The following is a 21,360-nucleotide window of genomic DNA, read 5'->3' on the forward strand; positions in this document are numbered from 1 at the left end:
CCGGGCATTTACCTTAAATCCATTCCCCTAATGCTGAACCAATGCTGGTTTAAAAGCCTCCAGGACACAGGATAGGTAGCTTTTATTGAGGGGAAGCTGATTGGAAAACATTCTTTCAGAACTTGGGAGGCTTCCTAACAGGAGAAGAAAAGTCTTCGCCAGAAATCAAAGGGTAAATGCGGGCACTCGACAAGCACTGCTGAATGTCTGAAGGCGGTCTTTCCTCTGAGTGCTCACTACAGGGCGTGTTTCTGCAGTGCACACTGTGAATTAGGAAAACTGACTTCAAAAATTCAGAAAAAGGGCATGGGTGTTGCTGCTACCACAGGCCACAGTGGCTGCAATGACTATTTTTACTTCTTTATCTCATGCTCTTCAGCCTCTTCAAAACGTTAGCACCATGGGTCACTATCCTGCAAATTCTCTCTTGTGTCACCATCACCCTGGTCTGGTCCTCTGCTTTTTCTGACCACTCTACTTCTCTTTTCCTGTCTCTCAGTATCTTCCCAGCCATCTGAAGTCAAAACCAAAGTTTTGTTCTTGACCAGTTCTTTCACATACAATTTGATTTTCTGTCAAGGCTTCACCATTGTTGTTTTGGCTCTAAGTGTCCAAGAATTCCATGCCCTAACCGGTTTGGCTCAGTGGATAGAGCGACGGCCTGCAGACAGAAGGGTCCCGGGTTCGATTCCGGTCAAGGGCATGTACCTTGGTGGGGAGCACATCCCCGGTAGGGGGTGTGCAGGAGGCAGCTGATCAATGTTTCTCTCTCATCGATGTTTCTAACTCTCTATCCCTCTCTCTTCCTCTCTGTAAAAAATCAATAAAATATATTTTAAAAAAATTCCTTCAGAACCACCTCTCATAGTCTCAGGGACCAGTTTATCCAGAGCAGCCAGCATATAAACACAGTGCCCCTTCCTGCCTTGCTTCCTCATAGTCAGAGCTTATACTGATGGAGCAGCTTAAGGTGGGCTCACTGTCAATTGCATTAATAGTGCCCATCACAAAAGAGCCATGTCCCTGCCCGGGGTTCTGTTTCCCAGTATTTTCAAAGTCATGCAGTCCTTGAACAACTACCGAACAGCGAGGCACTGTTCAGATCACGAACAAAAGATAGTGGTAACCCTAGACATTTCAACAAGCGAAGAACAAGGATTGCTCTATTGACTTTACTTCCTTATTCATTTATTCAGATTCCATCCCTTTTTATAGAGGAATTAAGTCAGCTAATTTCCCTTTTTAATAAGGCTACTAGCTCAGGAAAATATCATAGGCTAAAAATGGACCTTAATCTCATCAAGACACTAACAAAGTCTCTTAAGTTGTGCATGTGTTGTAGAAACATGAGCTGGATCACCATACAATTAGGGAGATTTGCAGGTAGTGTTATGACCATGTCTGAAGGGTAAGTAATGGGCAGGCAACCTGGAGGGTGGCCCCTAGAAGGACCAGAAGACTCTTTGTGGCCCTGTCAGGCCCTTGGTTTTAAGCTATACTTTTGGACACAGAAGACATGCAGCTACTCCCAGGTAGGTTATGAATCTACAGATTTTCAAGAAGAGACTGCACATGTAAACTTGAATTAAGTGTATGGTTTATTGAGGCAGAGACAAATACATTTATTTTGAGCAAGAGCCTGCACGCCATACATCAGGTCAGAGGTGGGGTTTTTGTTTGTTTGGGGGTCTGTTGTTTTTTTTTGGTTCCAGAACTCATTATGGATCTTGTGTTTGCCACTTACATTGTCAGTGCAAGGTGGTGTGCTGCTATATCTGAAAGACTAATTTTCCTTGCTCACCACATCCCTGTTAATATTGAGGCCTTATATCCTCAACCAAGAAGAATATACATAAATAGGAAACACTGACAGACCTACAGATCTCTTCCTAATTCTTAAATAAAACAGAGGGTCTGTTAAGTCCATGTCGTGGTGGGGCAGGTGAGCAGTCAGTGCACTCCTGTCCCTACATATCAGCTCTCCTTCCCTCTTCCTGCTCCTGGAGAGGCACACCTGTCCCATGTTGCCCCAGGACCTCTTTGGGAGGAAGGTGCAGAGGAGCCAGGGTTTCTCTGCTCAGAGGCTAAGGTCTTGCTGGAACTAAGAAATTGAACCATGTGCTGCATCATCATCCATTTCTACCTGGGGCTTAAATCATTATTCTTGAAAAACTTACACAAATAATCTATGTCCCTAATGACTTCTTCTAAAGGATTACTTACAGATATTGAGACTTCCCTGATGGTTGAGCCTAAGTCCGCATCAATAAGACAACACCCTCATCCTGGGGAAAAGACAGATTTAGCATCCGGGTATTTCTGATCATTGCTCTGCCTGGTTATCCAGCATCCATGAGCCTCTCGGATGTAGAGGACCTGAAACTGGGAAGCCCCTATGAAATGCCAGTGAGAAAATAAAATTTTTAAAAATATCAGAAAGATTAGAAACATGAGCTGAAAAAAATAAAAGAAACTAAGTATGAAATCCTACCTGAAGCCCCCCACCCCAAATAAGCATTTAAATTGAAAATAGGGGGAAAATCTGACTTAGTTTAAGTACATATGATTTTTTAAAAATAGCTTCTTAATAAACTACAAGCTTACCAAGAGCCCAAGAATGAATTGCATTAGTAAGTGTCCTCATCAAAGGTGATAGTAGTTACTTCCTTTATTCTATACAGGTTGGGTTAATTTTGTAGATCTTGTGTCAAGGAGATATTAGCCAGTCATGGAACAGGGCGATGAGAATGGTTAGGGCCCCAAATCTTTGCCTGATGATAATGAGAACAATAATGGCCACCTCCATATATGGAAGCCAATTGTGTGGCATGCTCAGTGCTAGACATTGTGCTTCAAATGGCTGTGCAGTTGAACCTCTTGGACCTGAAAAGTCAAGGAGAAGCTACCTCCCCAGCTAAACCCTAAACTCGTGATAACAGGGCCTTTTGTACATGATCTTCAGATGGTAATGAAGATGCTCACAGTGATCATGATAGTGGCTTCCCATTGTCTGAGAAGTAAATTCTCAAGTGCCAGGAAAAAAAGATTATGTGGCTCCAGAAGGGAAACTAGGTCAAATGGATTGAAGTTGCAGAAAGGCAAATTAAAATCAAATGCAAAAAAGAAATTTCTGTCACTTGTTGTTGCTCAGAAATGGCACAGGAGGCCATTGCTGTAAAGTTCTCGCTAGGTGCCAGCTCCGTAGGTTACCAGCCAATAAAGTTGATATTTTCCCCCTTTTACACATGAGGAAATAACTTTTAAAACTTGTCAAAGTTCACACAGCAAGTCCATTTATTTTCACTATGTTATAATCATCCCTGTCACTGCAAATAATCCTCATGGCCATTGGCTAAAATGTCTACCTCTGGAGAACATGTGGAAGGGAATTTCTCCATTGCCTCTTTGATCCTTCAAGCACCTGGTATCAATGGGCCTGTTTGTCAAGTAATACACTTCTGTAAGAATTAATATTTAGGTACATGCCTTATTAAACCATGAAGTAATGGGAGTATTGATAGTGTTTTTCAATGAATCTAAAGAGATCCGTTTGAGTTGAGGGAATGCTAAATGCTCTCAGTGAAGGACACTTGCTCATTCATCCCAAGTTTCATTAGGAGAGCGAGTAATTGGTCACCTAATATAATTACTTTCAGGCCAGTTCATTTCCTTGCTACCCTAACTATTATATTCAGAAGCATCTATGGAGCACTTTTACTGGTGGAGAGAAAGTTCAACACATGTCAAAACCAGGTATGGGCCTTTGTATCTGTATGAACCAGAAACACGGGCTTCGATGAAGCCAAAGAGTTAGAAGCAGAGAAGAACTGACCTTTGTTGAAAGTCTGCTGTGTCCCAGACACAGTCTAGAGATAAACCCATTTGGGGGAAACTCAGGTTACGTAACAAGCGGCCGTTTGCAAGGGGAAGCTCTGGGGTAGAGTAGTGGGGACTCTTGTTGGAAGAGAGGATGGGAAGAGCTTGCAGAGGAACTTGGATTCTGAGCAGAGGAGCCTCCCGACTGGGTGCTGTGGGCATCATAAGCCACGCGGGATTCCTGAGTGGAATGAATAGGGAACGCAGCTCAGAAACATAAGGAGCATGCTCCTCTTCATCAGGAAGGGAAGGGAAACCACAGTGGAAGAGTAGCGGTTGTTTTCAGAAAGGAGTCTCCTCCGAGGTTGACAGGGAGACTGTGGTGAGATGCGGGGAATAACAGTGAAGACCTGCACAGCACTCACTGTGTGCCAGGCAGTGTTCTCGGTGCCTTGGGTAGAGTCACTCATTTACCCTGACAGCGTATGACGTCAACAGTAGAGGGATCCCCATCCCTGTCTTCTAGACAAGATAACGAGGACTTCCGAAAGCATTTGGCCTCAGGTCAAGCAGAAAAGATGCCCAACATTCAGCAGGTGCCCACCCACAGCCTCGATCTAATGACCAGTGACAGCGCGTTTAAAATGATGACGATGATATTACCATCGCTACCATCTGGCTGTTCAAGTCACAGCTTGAGCAGACTGTGCTCCCTCGTGGCAGCCTCTGCAGGGCCGAGGTTGGGTGTCTTGGCCGGTGAACACGGTTGACAACCTGACCTTCAGCGTTGATTACATGTGCTCTCTTCTCATAACCTGAGGAATACGGGACAGACCTTTCCACGTCTTCAAGTTATATTTATGTTCTAATAACAACAAAATTAAGTGCATGGGTTATATTTATAGTTGTTTTCTTTAAAAATGTTATAAATTCCCTTCCACGCACATGGCATACCATATGTGTACGTTTCCCCCCCAGGAGCTCAAGAGCTGGATCGAATCCGACTCTCCACCTATAGAACAGCGTGCAAGCTTCGGTTTGTTCAGAAGAAATGCAATTGTGAGTATGCCAGTTGTTTGCAGTAATTACCTTCATGAGTCCTATCAGTGACACTCATTACTTAATTTATTAAAACTAGGTTTTCTTGTAAGAATTAACAAAAATATGTTTACACAACAATGAAAAGAATGTTATGATATACAAGTGATAGTGAGACAATGCCCAAGTAATTCTCAAGGCTTAATTACTCTAAACTGCTAAGGTATATTCCAGTGATGGCGAACCTTTTGAGCTCGGCGTGTCAGCATTTTGAAAAACCCTAACTTAACTCTGGTGCTGTGTCACATATAGACATTTTTTGATATTTGCAACCATAGTAAAACAAAGATTTATATTTTTGATATTTATTTTATATATTTAAATGCCATTTAACAAAGAAAAATCAACCAAAAAAATGAGTTCGCGTGTGACCTCTGACACGCGTGTCATAGGTTCGCCATCACTGGATATTCCTTCCTGCCATTGAAGTGGTTAAAATCTGGAGGAATGTTCTCCTCCTTTCCTCCAGCCTGGGTGTTGCAAACGCAGTGCCCTCCGAATGGTTTCCAAGACCTTTGTAAAATACCAAACATGAAGTCCTCCTTCTATTTGTGTTTCCTTTATAAGTGTAGGAAAACGTTTATAATCTCTGGAAAATAATCCAGTTTCTTTTTGAAACTAGAAAATTTACCCTTTGTATCAGAACACTAACTGTGTTTGCTAGCATTCAACAGTAGCAAGAGAAGAGACAAGAATACTGAAAGAAACAAAGGAACTTGCGTAGCTTTTCCCCTAATTTTAAAATGTAAGCAGCGGGCTGGATCACTAATCATGGTAAGCAGGCTCATGTTCCCTGCTGGGTCAGTGCTTCCGTCATATCGCCACATTCATTACTGCTTGGAAATATTAATACTTTGTTTTAAAAACAGACTGCTATAAAAAATTAGTAATTCTTCTCATTTTCTAATTACTATGGATGCCTTAAAAAATGAAAACCATGTTATCTTGAGTGCATACACACAATTCTTGAATAATTGCCATGAGGATTAGATAGTTGGTGAACAAAAAACCAGCCATGTCCACATCTCTACCCTCCCAGAGTCTCCCCAAGATGTTTCTTGGGGCACTGGGCAGGTCACCCCCAGCCCACACTTCTAGGCTTATTGCTAATCACGACTCAGGATAGGCAGTGTGCCATCTTCCACCTGTCGCTCATCTGCAGCTGGTCCCCAGCCCCAGAGATGGGGCTGAAGTTTGGGGCAGGAGAAGAATGGAGGAAAAACATCAAAGACTTGTTTTGACTCCTCACAGAAGCTATACCAATGCTTCTCTCACCCCCCAACCCGCCCCCCAAAACAAAGGAGTGAGAGGAGCCCTCTGGCCTTGGGGAGGCATCTCTGGTTGTACTTGGAGTCTGGGTATTGCAGGCCTAGTGTTCAAGGCCAAGGAAAATGCTTCCCAGCTTTGCAAAGCTTTCCCTCCCCCGCATCCTCATCATCCACATTTAAGCAAAAAGAGTCAAAGAATCGCCATGTTTTCAGCAATGAAAAGGTGATGGAGTCCTCCCTTTTTCTTTACCTCATTACCAGTGGCACTCAAAATAGAAAGCAGGGGAGGGGAGTAGAGATAGGAGTTCTGTCTCCTCAAAGCATTGCCAAGCAGAGCTTCTCTTAGGTTATTTTCAGTAGAAGCAGGGAGTTTCAAAATGGCATTGGAAAATGGTAAGGATGAATAAGTGAGTGACTGACTGAATGAATGAATGAACAAATAAATAATAAAATAAATAAATGAGGAGGGAAGAAGGGAGAAAGGAAGGAAGGAAAGGAGAGAGGCAGGGAAGGAAGGGGAGAGGAAGGAAGGTTCATAGTGATTTGTCAACCCTGCACCAGCATTGCAAAGAGCACACACTGTTGTCCCTAACTGGGTCCAGCAACCCACGGGCCGTATTTTATTCCTCCTTGTCTCTGATAAAGGCCATTTCTCCTTCTTGGGCATCTCTTCTTCCTCTTCCTATTCTTTTCTGGTGCTCATCCTTACCCCCTATCTAAAACAGGGGTGGGCAAACTTTTTGACTCGAGGGCCACAATGGGTTCTTAAACTGGACCAGAGGGCCGGAACAAAAGCATGGATGGAGTGTTTGTGTGAACTAATGTAAATTCAAAGTAAACATCATTACATAAAAGGGTAAGGTCTTTTTTTTTCAATAGTTTTATTCATTTCAAACAGGCCAGATCCGGCCTGCGGGCCGTAGTTTGCCCACGGCTGATCTAGAATCATGGCATGGTTACACTGATATTCTTGGAAAACAGTTACTATCTTGGAAGATAGTGATAGTCCCTCTCTGGGTGAAAGAGAACCTTCACACCTGCCCAGTTGCCTGCAATGAGTCCATTCATTTACCTCTTAAAAAACAATGAACACGTTTGCACTGTGCTAGGCACCAAGGACAAAGCAATGGGGAGTAAATGCAGTCCCTCCTTTGAAGCTGCCCGAAGTCTAAGTGGGTAGATGGATTTCTAAACAGACTTATTAAACAGGGTGGATGTGTAATGATATGAATTCGCACATGGGATGGTGGGAGCACCGGGAAGGCGGTGCCCTGACCTGGGTTTGGGGGCTGCTGAGAGGAGTTTCCTGGCCAGGGAGACAACGGGGCTGAATCTTAAAGAATTGGTGGACAGTAAGCAGAAAATGTGTGATTTGCTTTACAATGTACCGTACAAACTTTGTACATTTTAGGATGAGAAAAGCATTGCGTTCTACACAAACTAGACAAGACTAAGGCGCGAAGAAGAAATACAAGCTTATGTTGAATGCTCTGCTAAAATTAAGCTTTTTCAAATTATTTCCACGTTGATGCAAGTATTATATGTGTCTGCCGAGTTTTCTTCCTGGCAATAAACAGAACAGTTGTGCTACTGGGGTACTTCCAGAGCGCCAACACGATTGAGCCGGGCTTATTCTAATCGGAGTTGGAGCTTTTCTTTTAGAGAAAGAACCAGAAGCACTGGTGTTTATGTGACGTGTTCGTCAATATTAACTACCCCTGTAAGAGAGGGAGAAAATTGTCTGCAATAAAACCCAGCTCACAGTAAATTATGGTACCTTATAATGGAGTTTTAATCTACAATAAAAGAAATAAGAAAAAAATCCAGATACTGTATTTGTAACTGCATTGCTTTATTAGAAATTCATATGCAGTGTTTACTTCACAGAATTTGATAGACCTTCACTGAAAATGGCTTGTTCATTTTGAGGTCCAGACATTATTTACAGATAAAATTCATTTTGTGAATTACCAGAACCAAACTTTAAAACTGTATAATGGAGGAGGAAAACATAAAAACTGACACTTGTAAAGTCACCCTCTAGGAAAAATAAATATTGTCTGGATATAGCATGGAGAGCATACATTTTTTATGAGATTTCTTTCTTATCTAAATTTAAAGATCAGAAGTGTTAGTTAATTCCCCACATTTTCTCCCCCACCGCCCTTGCCTGCTCGTTTATGGGGTCCCGTCTGCAGCGCCGATCCCCATCGCTGACACCCATGCTCATTCCCTCTAACAGTCCTTGTGGATGCCGAGAATTACTGATCCCAGGGTTTGCACAAACGTCATAGAAGAGGCCAGGAAGCTGTGGCCCGTGGACTAACTGGGCCCAGCACCTATTTTTGTCTGGACTGTGAACTCGGAATACGTGAAGATTTATAACCAACGAGAAAAGAGAACACCAATGTGTGATCCCAATCACGCAAAATGTTTTTCTCACAAAAAAGGATTTCAGTTTGCTTATTGATAGATGAGCATTAAAAAAATTATACTCATTTATTATATTTTTAATTTTATCAAAATATGAAATTTCTTTCCTCTTTTGTTATATACAGGGTGGAGTAAAAGTGGGTTTACAGTTATGAGTACATAAAACAGAGTTTATTCTTGTATTATTCTTTATTAATTAGTGCATTATTTTTCATAAGAACAACTGTAAACCTACTTTTGCCCCACCCTGTATATGCCAACATAATATCTACATAATATTAATTCATTATATGGTGGTGCCCCTCTGCCCACAAGAAACATTTAGCATCCTCTGCTATAAAAGAAGAGTTATAAGAAGCTCCTTTTTTTTTTTTAGGCAATAAATTCCTTCAATTTTGTCCATAGGATTTGTCTTCCAAATCAGCTTCTTTCCTCACCATTCATCTTTACACCCTATCATTCTCCCCCTCCCCACGCTGTAACTAGCACATTCTCTAATAAAGTGAAAGAACAGATCTCTCTTGAAGTTAGGAACAAGTTGGCTGTTTCATTTTGCAGGAAAAATGGTGCAGAATGGAGAATACACATCCAGGCCTGATACTCTCTTCTAATCAACAACCTTCTCTTTAACTTCCAGATTTTCTGGTAACTGTCCATGAAAATAAATATCCTGTGTACCACGTATAGGCATGTGTGCAATGGTAACGTTTCGGCCTTTACCTTAAACAAATGGCTTTTCTGCTGCCACATTATTTCCTTGCTCGGCGTTGGCATGGTTAATGATCCAGACACCTGTGATGTCAGCACATGTTTCTTTCAGAAATTACTTTAAAGTCAATGAAATGCAACCTTAAGTTCATGAACAACAAAAAGCAATGAGAGAAATAAATCAGAGTTCTACTCCCTCCTGTTTACAGGGAACAAAAGCAAGGAGACCCGGGGGTGGGGGTGGGGGGTGTGCTGTCCACCACAACTTACATTACACCATCTTCAGTTCCTCTGGCCACAGTCTGAAGTTTCTTTCTATCACTCCTATCGATTAAAATTTAATTAAAATTTTGTTTAAAAGGAAAGACAGAAAGATACATAATTATATCTGAACTTTCAGTTTCTCAAAATATCATTCTTCCAGTAAACGAAGCATTTTTAAAAGTATCCCTCATCCAGCTATACTTTAGGGCAGCGGTCACAAACCAGTGGTCTGCGAACCACTGGTGGTCCATGAGGTCCAAAAGGTTGGCAACTGCTACTTTAAAGTATATCTGCTTTTGTCTTTAATAGCTCTAAACTTTCAGGTTTTCTTATGAACCATAAAAGAAAAAATGCAGATACCTGTTTACCTAAAGGTTTCTCTCTCCCTGCAAAATTAACCCTAGCAAGTGTTATCTGTGTGGTAAGACCTGAATAAATATTCTTCCGTGAATGAACAAATAGGCTCCACTTTTCACAATCCAGGTGACTAGTTTTAGGTTGCAAGAGTAGCCTTTCGGTGTTTTTTAGTAACAAATACTAATATTATGTTCATGGTGGGGTTTTTTAGCATAGTCCTTCTCTCTGCCTCATTTTTAAGCATGTGGATTTGGGGCTGCCGATATCCATTTTCTACCATTGCATAACAAATTGCAACACTTGGCAGCTTAAAACAACACACATTTACTATCTCGATTTCTGGAGGTCAGAAATCCTACACAGCATGTTGGATTCTCCGCTCAGGAGCTGAAATCAGCGAGCTGGCTGGGTCTGAGGTTCTCATCTGGGGCTCAGATGAGGACTAGCTGCTGGCAGAATTCATTTCCTTGTGGTTGAAGGACTGTGGTTCCCATTCCCTCTGACAGACAGGGTGGTACTCTCAGCTCCTAGCAGCCACCCACACTCCTCGCCATGTGGCCCCACAGGCTGCTCAGAGCATGGGTGTTCGCTGCCTCTTCCAGGCCAGCCAGAGTGTGTTCCTCTGACTTCCCCTCTGTGACCGGCCAGAGAAAACTCTACTGTTACAGGATTCCTGTGATGAGGTCAGGCCCACCCAGATAATCTCCCTGTTTTAAGGCTGACTGATTCAGGACCTTAATTCCATCTGCAAGACCCCCTCACAGCAGTACTTGGATTAGTGTCTGAGTAACTGAGAGAAGGTAAACAACATGGACCAGGAATCGGGGAGGGAGGGGAGCATCTTAGGATTCTGTCTGTCCCACTGCCCAAGACCATAGACTTCTCTATTTTCCAGATGAGGACATGTAGACCATTGGGTGAAAAAATAAAGTTTAAAGTAAAAATCTCTAGCAGAGAAGTAGATCCCCCAAAAGAGACGTATTGAAAGGGGAAGCTAGAAGGACTCTCTCCAGTAAGGAGTTGGCGGAAGAGTGGGAGGTTCGGTGGGGAAATGAAGTGGCCGATGACGAACCCTTGGAGCATCGTTATCTCTGTTTGTATTGCTCCCAGTGTTTGTGATGCTCACTTTCATCCCTGGTGCTGAGTCACACTAGACACATGTTTAGAATAAAAGGAAGTTCATTGTTGGAATACAGCGTTCCCAAACACCCCCGTGGGGAAGTCGGCGGTGGCGGCAGAACAAGCCGTTAACGTTTTCCACTGTGGGATACGCAGCCCAAACCACGCCTCCCTGGGCACCCTGGCCTGGCACGTTGTTTCCCCTTAGAGCAAACTTCTGCTCCTCCTTTTCATGGCTTTGGTTTTTTAAGATCTTAAAACTCCAGGGTTTTGCTTTCTTCTTAGTACTTTGATTTTTAGAGAACACCGGAAGCTTTACCTGACCGGACTGCTGCCCCTGCCACCTGTGACCCAGGCGCCACCGCTAGTCTTGTTTCTCAGCATCGAGACGTCCCATCAGCCAGCTCCCCTCCCTGTCTCCCGCTCTGCATTCTTCCCGGAAGCCATGCCAAGCAAGCACTTTCACTCTCACAATTTAGGAAAGTGCCTCATCTTTCAAAGCCCCGGGCACATGGGGAAGAGTGATACACACAGAGGAATGCCTTCCACGCCTCCTCAGCCCCATCTGACAGGTGCCGAAGCAAGACCGGTGACCTTCCCGGACGGGTCTGCCAAGCTGTGCTCTTGGGAGGCTGCTGATCGGCCCAGAGCCAGTCATCAGAGCAACGAAGGGACACCCAGGGGTGCCGCCCCCAGCCTAGCACCAGGACCTCGGGCTCTGAGGAACACAGAGGAAACAGAAGACAGACTGGAGGGCCGGGCCCGGAGAATGACCTCTCGCACACAGCACACCTGGGACCCTGCAGGACAGTGATCGCTGCTGTCACCTCGATTTATTCCTGGGGCTGCGTTGACATTATCAGCCATTTGTTGTTATTATTATCAGTCACGCGTGTATTTCTCATTCAGCAAATGTGGGCAAGATTTACTGCATGCCAAGCATTATGCTGGACCCGGGAGCAAAAGTGTGGTGATATTCCTTAGTGTACAGATTTAGTGTTGGAGTAACCTCAAGTTTAGAATCTAATGAATGTGTTCTATGTATTCTAAAGCTTCTCTGTAATACCAAGTGGTAGGCACACCCTAAAACGTTGCTATATAAACTCATATCCAGCCTTTTAGTTCCCTCAGCAAACCTTCATTTTCTAAAGAAAAAGAAGTACTTAAAAGTATGGTGATAAAAGAAATCAAATATGTGTATAGCTGTTGAAATAGATTGTCTGTAGCTACCTTTACTCATTCACGGTGCTGGGCTGGGACTGCTTTACCTGCTTTCCATTCGGGACTTGAAAGGCTCTGCTCGTCCCAGGTGAGGAGAGCAGTAAGTGCTCCCCTTGGATAGGCGCCAGATAGAATCACACCATTGAGAACAGACCTTCCGGCTTCCAGATACGAGCCCAATGCCATGGCAAACAGCCCCTGCCCTCCGCCCAGCCTTGCCCACGGGAGGCAAGCATGTGACCACGCAGCCTGCCGCAGAGCTAGCAATGGCTCCAGCCCTACATGGCTTAGTTTCTCGGAAAAGTAATGAACTCCCATGTGAGGTCAAGTGGGATGCACTTTATTTGGCAAACCTGACACTGCAGCGTGAGACACTGATACAATAATGTAGAGACAGATACGCTGAGGGAAAGGTATGTGACCAAACAGAATCAGAATCTACTCGGAATACGGTCCTAGTCATCACTGTCTTCCATGTTTTATTCTGGGAGTTTTCAATCAATGATAGAGAAGGACTTGATTAGAATCAGTGCTTCAGCCTGTGTGTCCCCGGAAAGCGGACTCCACAGCAAGGCTTGACCGGAAGCTGTTCGTTTGGATACTGAAGCCAGAGCAGAACTGGAACAAGAAAGGAAAAGCAATAGATCATGCGGGACCCGCTGAGGAACCTTGTGAAATGCACCGAGGAACTGCCCCCCCCAGGAGGGACTGAGCCGGTTGCTGTGTCCGGCACTGGGCAGGGGGCCTGCGCTTGCACTGACGGCTGCACCTGGGAGAGCCTTGGGGGGGTCCAGGTGTCAGGCTGAGGCATCACAGGGAAACAGCAGGCGCCTGAGCCAGGGGCTGGCTGGTCGCAGCCACATGGAACTGCCGGAAGTCTAGGCCATGATGGTCGTCTACAGGGGCTGGAGGAAGAGGGGGAGCCACGATTTTGAAATGGTACCAAGAGGGGTCTGAAACCTTGCCTATTGTGTACCTTGGCTTTCTGCATTGGAGATTTCCTCGTCAGTATTTTCTACTAACTTTTTAAAAGATGTTCTTTCTACACAAGATACACTTCCCATGTTCTGGACTTCGCTCAAGATCATCTGCAGCCATCCAGGGACCTGTCCATCCCAAATGCTTGCCCGGCTCCCGAACAGCTTCCCATGCACGAGGAAATGAGGCCATAGCTATCGTCCGCGTGGAGGAGTAAAATGCATTTTCTATTTTCTATCAGATTGTTTGCTCTCGTTGCACAAAGACAATTAATTATGTGTTTGAACAGAACAGGTTGGGGGCAGGACAAAGTAACACTTCCAAGCCGGTTGCCGCTACCCGCTCTGCAGTGTCCCTGCGCACTTTGTCAGTGTTCACACAGCCAGGTGGGCAGAGGTTGCAGGGTCACCGAGATCAACGGCTACCAAGGAAAAGTGGGGGACAGTCCTCATGGTCGCTAGCCCTGTGGATGCTCTTCCTCTTGTCATGTGGCCTCTGGCAGTTAGGATTCTGGCCATCTGCTCAAGTCACAGTGTGCAAGGAATAATAAAGTTCCTATGGAAGCCCTGTTCAGTGTGTCTTAGAGGATGAGGCAAAGGAATGATTCTAGGGATTATATGCAGGGTCTGGCAAGCAGTGGGCACTCTAGGCCATTCCCCAAGCAGTAATGGGCTCCCAGTTTGAACAACACATTCTGCGGGTAACCACGAGGAATAGAGAGATGGCCAAGACATAGTCCATGTCTTCAGGTTGCTCATAACTTAGTGCTATGGTTCTTCAGCTTCTCTCCCCTTGTTTCTTTGGGAGAACCTGATGAAAGCCACTGACCCTTTTCCCTGAAAACACACATGACGCTTAACATACGTAAAATTGAGCTCATCGTTTCCAAGACCCGCCTCTTCCCTGAAGTCCAATCAAGGGTTTTTCTAAAAAATGGAGGGGGCAAGTTATTGATTAATAACTGTGGGAAATGCAGAATGTCATAAATCGCTAATAGACATGTGGAAGTTTCTGGAAGCAACAAAGGGGGAGGGTCATTCCACCTATGTACATCAGAGTGAGCTCCCTTGTGGGCATGCACATGTGCTTGAAAAGATAGTGTACTGAAGGGTGTAGCTGATGAAGGCAGCAGGCTGAGTAAAGGCATATACAGGACAGCCAAGGGAATATTCTGGAATTGTGAGAAGTCCAGTGTGACTGGAGGATAGGACTCAGGAGAAGCTGGAGATGAGGAGATAAGCCTGCAGATTAGGAGTCTCGAGTCTAAACATTGATTTTTATGCTTAGAAGCTTGGGTTTTCCCCAATAGACAATAGAGAATGGCATGACCAGAGCTAAGCCTTAAGATATTTTTTAGGATAGGTGGAAAAAGGCAGCAATTGGAGATGAGTGATGAGGTTTGCTGTAAAAAGAATCTAGGTAGAAGTCAGTAACTGATAGGAAATGGTAAGAGCATATTGAAGGAACCTATATGGATTTATCTAGAGAAGTCTAAAGTTACTACCCAGAGGGGAGATAAGATATTAGATTCCCTTGCTTCTAAAGTTATTAAATATATTTTGAACAAAGTGAAACACTAGCAGTGAGAAATTAGTTATTGTTCAGGTCATTCTTTTCATTTACCTTCTCTTATTATTTTTACAGTCTTTGGTACAATATTTTGAAAAATAATAGGCTTACTAAATGCTTGTTCAATCAAATTCTGTTAAATATAACTTACAGTATGACAGCTATTGAGCCAACAATTTGTATACCTCGTTTTTGAATATTGATGCTGGTCTGCAAACACAATTTAAGCAACACTGAACACTTTTTCCTAGTAGACAATGGATGTACTCCCAGAGCCTTTGAGGACTAGCGTGATATTCTATTTGATTTTATACCAAAAATATGTTATAGACCTTATCCTGAAGCTCTATTATTATATCATCTATATTTACCAAGAAGTTAAAGTGAAACTAAAATGTTATCTGTAAGATATGATGCATCTCTCTTAGGAGCCTTAGCAAAGAGAACTATGTTAGTGATAAAGGCATACTTTGGGAGCAAGGAAGATGTTGAGTTTGGAAGCATAAGATAATTTAATGAGCTATTCAGATGTTTACATTCATATTTTCGAAAGGCGTGGCTCACTAGTGGGAATTAATTAAATCTGAAAATTGTGCTTTATTAACCTCTTCTTTCCAAACTCAGTGTCTCGTTAGTGTAGATGATGGCTGATATCATCAGCCTAATGACATCAGGATACATGTGGTGACTCTGCCAAAGCATACCACATAATGAGTCCTCCCCCCTCTTAAAAGGTTTTTAAACACGATTTTGTCACAATTAAAGGCCCAATTGCCTGCAAAAATACTTTATTTGAGAATATCTTAACAACTGGCTAATTTGCACATGGATTTCTTGGCCACAATGTTCCTGAGATCCTCATGATGCCTTTTAAATAAAGTCCTCTGTATCACATGCACATCCATTTCCTGTTCTTCCTGTCGCTTGTCTCGCTCCATCCCTGGAGTCATACTCCCTAGCAGTGGTTCTCAACCCTCATTGTCTTTCAAAGTCACCTAAGGAGGTGCTTCACCTGTGGATGCCCTCCACACCCCACTCGCTGGAATCAGACCCCCTCGCTGCTCTACAGATCACCTCTGGGTTTCACCGCTGGACTGGTTGGCTGTAGACGGGGGTCAGAATTAGCTGACATGGTGATTTGAAAAATGAAACTCAGCATTGAACTTTACAGGTAGCAAATTCTCAATCTTTCTGTTTGCTTTCAAAAAATGAGAGAAGTGAGAAATAATGCACAAAGAAAAGTTCCCTTAGTTATAGACTTTGTTTTCCCGTAAGCCCCACACAAACTCCTCAGCCCCCACCCATCAATCCAGGACCAGATTGCACTACCTTCATTCATTGCTCTGTGCCACTGGCCACCTGGTTTTCTTCTTCTTGGAGTATTCTCCCTCCTCCTCAACATGTATTCATATCCTGCTTTGATTCAGGAGCCAACTTGAGCCCGCCCTCCTCCTCCTCCTCCCCTTCCTCTTCTTCCTCCTCCTCCTCCTCTTCCTCCTCTAAATCTTTCCAGTGTTTCCAGCCTACATATCATCCCTGTATTTTGAGTACCAGTAGCTTCTTTATTTAAACCTACACTGGGAATGTGGGCTTTTTATAATGTCGTGTCTTATCGTGATCTTCAGTTAGGCCATCTGAGTGTCTCTCCCCATGAGAATTACAACCTCTTTTATGGCCAGACTCTCAGAGTTTGTTAAATTACCTGTAACCTGAAGAATAATGTATTATAGAACCTTTAAAGTTACTGGTTGGGATTTAATTCCTTTTGAAAAGGTTTTGGAATCTCATTTCTTGCTTCCTTTCCCAGCTCTGTATGTGGAAGCATATGGCTGTCTTTCTCCATATGTGAATGCGTCTATGTGCGATAGATGTGTAGTGAGTAGTGATGCTTTGGGCATATCCTTTTTTCTCATGGGCTGAGGCTCTGTGAATTTCAAGGTAAGTATTTGATCTGAAAGTGAACTAAAATAGGCATCACTGTGATATAATCTCTCACGGATATTGAAGAAATATTGTATCTTATATAACTTACAGAGCAAAGTAAAGAACTGAAAGACTTTGAGGGGAGGAAGCTTTATAATTTTTTCTGAATGTGAGAGTAAATTTTAAGTTCTGTTTTCTCTCAAAAAATAAAAATACCTAGAATACATAGCGTGCTTTGCAGTTTAATGTTTTCCATATAAATATTTATTGTTCCTCAGAACACCTATAAGGTAAACATGGTGAATATTATTATTCCCATTATACAAATGAAGAAACACTTGGATTTAAATCTGTTATCACTAAGCCCATTTTTTTCTCTGTAAGAGAAAATAGATTATCATTGTAGCACACTCAATGTGCTTGTTTGCTAAACATCTCGGTTCCCCATCACCTTTAAGTCCCGTGTGGTCAGAGATGCCAGTCTTGCCTGTGCTAATTCTAGAACCCAGGACAGTGCTGCCACATAGTAAGGGCTAAAGAAATGTTTGTTCTGTGAATGAAGTTTGTAGTCTCTGGAGTGGAAGGCTGAGAAGGAAAGCTAGTTATAGCAGCTTAGGGTGATGAGTGTGAGGAGAGACCTGAAGTCATTCTGACACTCACCAGGGAGTGGGTTCCTCTACCACCTCCTCACACCCCACCCCTGTGGCTGCCGGCCCACGTGCAAAGCTCCCTGAAAGCATTTTTACTGAAAGTCTACGTGGCATTTAGAACAGTGAAAGAGATTTCCCTTTGAGAGCTGTCACAGGAAAAAGACAAAGCTTATATGTGTGTGCATCTTTCAGTTCCAAGGACACCAGAACTTTATCGGGTAACTAAAGGAATGAATCACCATGATTAACTTCCCTACAAGCCAACAAGTGTATTTTAAGAATATGCTATGAAACACACACCATTTGGCACTTCAAACCCGGGCGTAAACTAATCAGAAACACCACCTGAACTTGGTTCTCAGACTCTGAAGAGTGTGGCTACAGTGGGAAGGCTGGTTCTGGACAAACTCAGAGGTAGACTAAATCTTGAAGCTGTCTTTTGATATTCCTGTACTTTCTGTACCCTCTCTTCTGTATTTTACCCTATTCACACAGTTCTACTACTTCCAATAACGCTTATGTCATCCATCATTTCTATTAGCTATCAATGAGTTTGGCATTTCTGTACATTCCCCAGGGACGCCTGGATTTAAGTCATCTCTAACTATGAACTAAGAGCCCATCTCCTATTGAAATAGTGGGACACATGAGCAACATCACTTGAGATTCGAAAATTCTTCTCTACTCATGGGGAAACCACCCCCCTCCCCGAACCCCGAACCCTCCTCCCCCAATCCTCATCCTAGCCTTTTTCTTTCCACATGGGATTTCTTGAATTTAAGACAAACTGTTGAAGTTTTGTCTATTTCCATTTATTTATAAAGACAAAGCTACTGTGAGGGATTCATGATTAATTACCTGCAGTTAACACTAACCATATTTTTGATTCTATGAAGAACTAAATTCTACTTTTAAGAAAACCTTTTGTTTATTCTTGATAGGATTGATGTTAACAAAATAATGTCACTGTGCAAACTGTTGCCTTTTCTAGCCTCTTAGTTTAAAATGTATACCGTCATATGGATGAGGAAACCCCACTTCCTATTGCCTATACCTAATAGCAGGTGCTTTATGATGGACAGTTACAGCTTGAGAGCTATTAGTAAAATGTGTGCAGTGCCATCTAGTGGTATATCACCATTCTTGCATACCTAGATGTCCTCATTTTCTAAAATGCTCAACTGGAAGCAGCATATTTATACAACAGTCAGACTTTAAAACAGACCCCTTGATAACTGCCTAATGACTCTCGACTTAGCACATTTCGTGGTGTTCCTCCTCAACTCAGCAAAAGAATTGTGATACTCATCTTTCTCAATGATAACTAGTAGATATTGAACTATGCTTATTGTGCACGAAATACCGTGTGAAGTGCTTTTCTTGTACTTCTGGCCCCTTCACAGCCATAACCTAACCCAGCAAGTCACAGAATTTCTGCTTATCTGTTTGTGTGACTGTGACTCCTCTCTGTGTCCCCTTCAGACTCAGTTCCCCGAGGCAGGAGCCACGTCTGCATTGTTTGCCATTGAGTCCCCAGGCCCTACCGCAGGGCCTTGCACATAACTATGAAGCCTCATTGTCCTTTCATGTATAATTATCTAGTCTCACAGCCGTAGTTAGTACTTCCTTTTTCCTTATATGGAGACTTTCCAAATGTAGAACATACTTATTTTTAGTCGCTTTCATATGATTTCTAGACACTTTATGTGTCCGTATTATTATTTCCCAAGTTACATGCCCTATCCAAGCAATTTATACGCACCACCCCATTCGTTCTTTTTTCCAGTTCTGTATAGTAATCATCTGAGGGTAGATGCTCCTGCCGGCCCCACTTTGCTAAGATGAAGACTCAGAAAAGCCAAGTAACATGACAGATGATGTACCTGGGATGCAAACCAAGGCTTTTGTGATTCTGCATGACTATACCATATTGCCTCTTTAGCAGTCACATGCACATTCACTGTTGAGTTGTCGTCTTGTCATGTGTTTACTGAGCCAACAGATATGTATTAAGCTCCTGCGGGGTGTGAGGCTGGGGGTGTGAATAGTATCATGGCAGACGGAGTCTCCGCCTGTGCAACATACGATGCAGAGGACAAACAGACAACCAGCCGGCCTGCACAGAGTCCACTGAATAATGGGGAGAGCAGGGCCCTAAGATGACAAGTAGCGGGGTACAAAAGCTAGAGGTGAGAAATCCAGACAAGCATCCTTGAAGAAGTGGTGTTGACACTAAGGCATAGATGAGACATAGATGAGAAGGAAGTGGGGCCAGGTCTGAAAGAACTTTACCATCCATGTTGAAGAGTTTCAACTTAATGGGAAGTTATTCAAGGAGTTTACACAGCGTATGAGTGACAAGTCAGCAATGCAGTTCAGAAATACTACCTGGCTACAGTGTTTAGAATGAATTGGTGTGAAGAAAGAATGAAGATGAAAGAATGGACCTAGTTAATGAGATAATGGTGATAGCATTGGGTGGTGAAATTGGGTGATGGGAATAAGAGTCCATGGAAATGGAGGAATTAAAGTGATACTTTGGAGATAGAGTCCAGTAGGACTCAGTCATTGATTGTATATGAGATATGAGGATCAAGGGATGAAATCCAGATTCTAGCTGGGGTCGGGGAAGAATGCGGGGCTGAGGCCATTCATCAAGGGAGAGAATCCCAGAGAAAGTGGGTTTGGCAGAGAAGAGATTGGGCACACAGAGGCTGGAGTTCCTGAGGGACCCTCCCACTGTCTATGGACATGCTGGCTGCTTCCATGGACTTGTATGATTCCACTCCTGGGAATCCTGGGAGCCTCTCTGTGCCCTACAGAGACTCTAGGAGAAACCTAAGGATCCAGATGCCCCCCCTCTCCCAGCAGCCATTCCTCCTACTTGGTTGTAGCCATCTCCCTCCTATGCTCAAGTTCACCGTTCATGTGCGTCTTCTCCAATGCCTGTTTCACATGACCCAGAGTCAGGAAGCAGATAGTAACCTACTTCCCTTCGTGGCCTGAGCACAGATACCAATCAGGACAACAGGCCTCGTCCCCTCATCGCTGCTCTTTTTGTATTCTACACCGCACATCTCCCCAAGGACTGGACCCAGAGGCTCTAGAGATCAAATATGTAGGGAATAGTGGTAAAAATCCCAGATTTTTTCCTCAAAAAATAAATAAATTCAACTTATAGATGCTTTTTTTTTTGAGCGCCTTGCTTGTTAAAGTGGAAAATTTGACCAATAACATCAAAAAATACAAATAATTTCCTTGTGTGATATACAGAGAATTTTGTAAATTCAAAAACCCATAAATCTGAATTTATCCAAATTTAACATTAAAGTAATTCATTTGAAAAGTGATTTGTGTTCCTATGTCAGAACCCAGAGATATGCAAAAAGAAAAATTTGTATGAACTTACTTTATTCATTTGTTCATGTGTAATGTATTGTGTCTGTATATCAGGCACTACTGCTTTTGACTTTATGCATTTCCCATTTAAGGAACACAATACCCACTTCCTAACTTAGGAAGTGAGGCTGTAAGTCTTTGAAGCTAAGAGGGTAAACTCTTGTAGAAGAGCCAGATTTGCACCTAGGTCTTCAGACTCCAAGTCCACTGCTCTGGACTCCAAGTCGAGGAGCTCAATAGGTGTCAGTTTTGTGTCTTTCAACACAGTGTCAGAAATTAGCAAAGCTGTAGGAGACTAGAACTTGGGAATGCACATTTCTCAGAACTGGAACTGCACTTCATTGAGAAAGATAACATTTATTTCCAAATACAAAGGTGTAATGAAAAGTGACCCCAGAACTTGGTGTAATGGTGGTGAAACTGGAACTCTCATACACTCTTAATGGGAATGTAAGATGATGCAACTACTTTGAAAAACACTTGGGGAGATTTTCAAAAATTAAACATGTACCTACCATACAACATAGCCACGTCCTTTCTAACTACTTAGCAAGAGA

The 21,360-nt window shown here is 43.1% G+C and overlaps 1 protein-coding gene across 1 annotated transcript in view; it reads left to right on the plus strand.

Moving 5' to 3' along the window:
- DTNA (dystrobrevin alpha) overlaps positions 1-21,360 on the plus strand; it is a 292,781-nt gene that overhangs the window by 191,211 nt on the left and 80,210 nt on the right. Inside the window, exon 4 of the mRNA XM_015565683.1 lies at positions 4,795-4,875. Within this exon, the coding sequence (XP_015421169.1) occupies positions 4,795-4,875 (81 nt within the window). The remainder of the gene's footprint in view (positions 1-4,794; positions 4,876-21,360) is intronic.

Source organism: Myotis davidii, unplaced genomic scaffold (genome assembly GCF_000327345.1).
Source record: "Myotis davidii unplaced genomic scaffold, ASM32734v1 scaffold520, whole genome shotgun sequence".
Lineage (NCBI taxonomy): Eukaryota > Metazoa > Chordata > Mammalia > Chiroptera > Vespertilionidae > Myotis > Myotis davidii.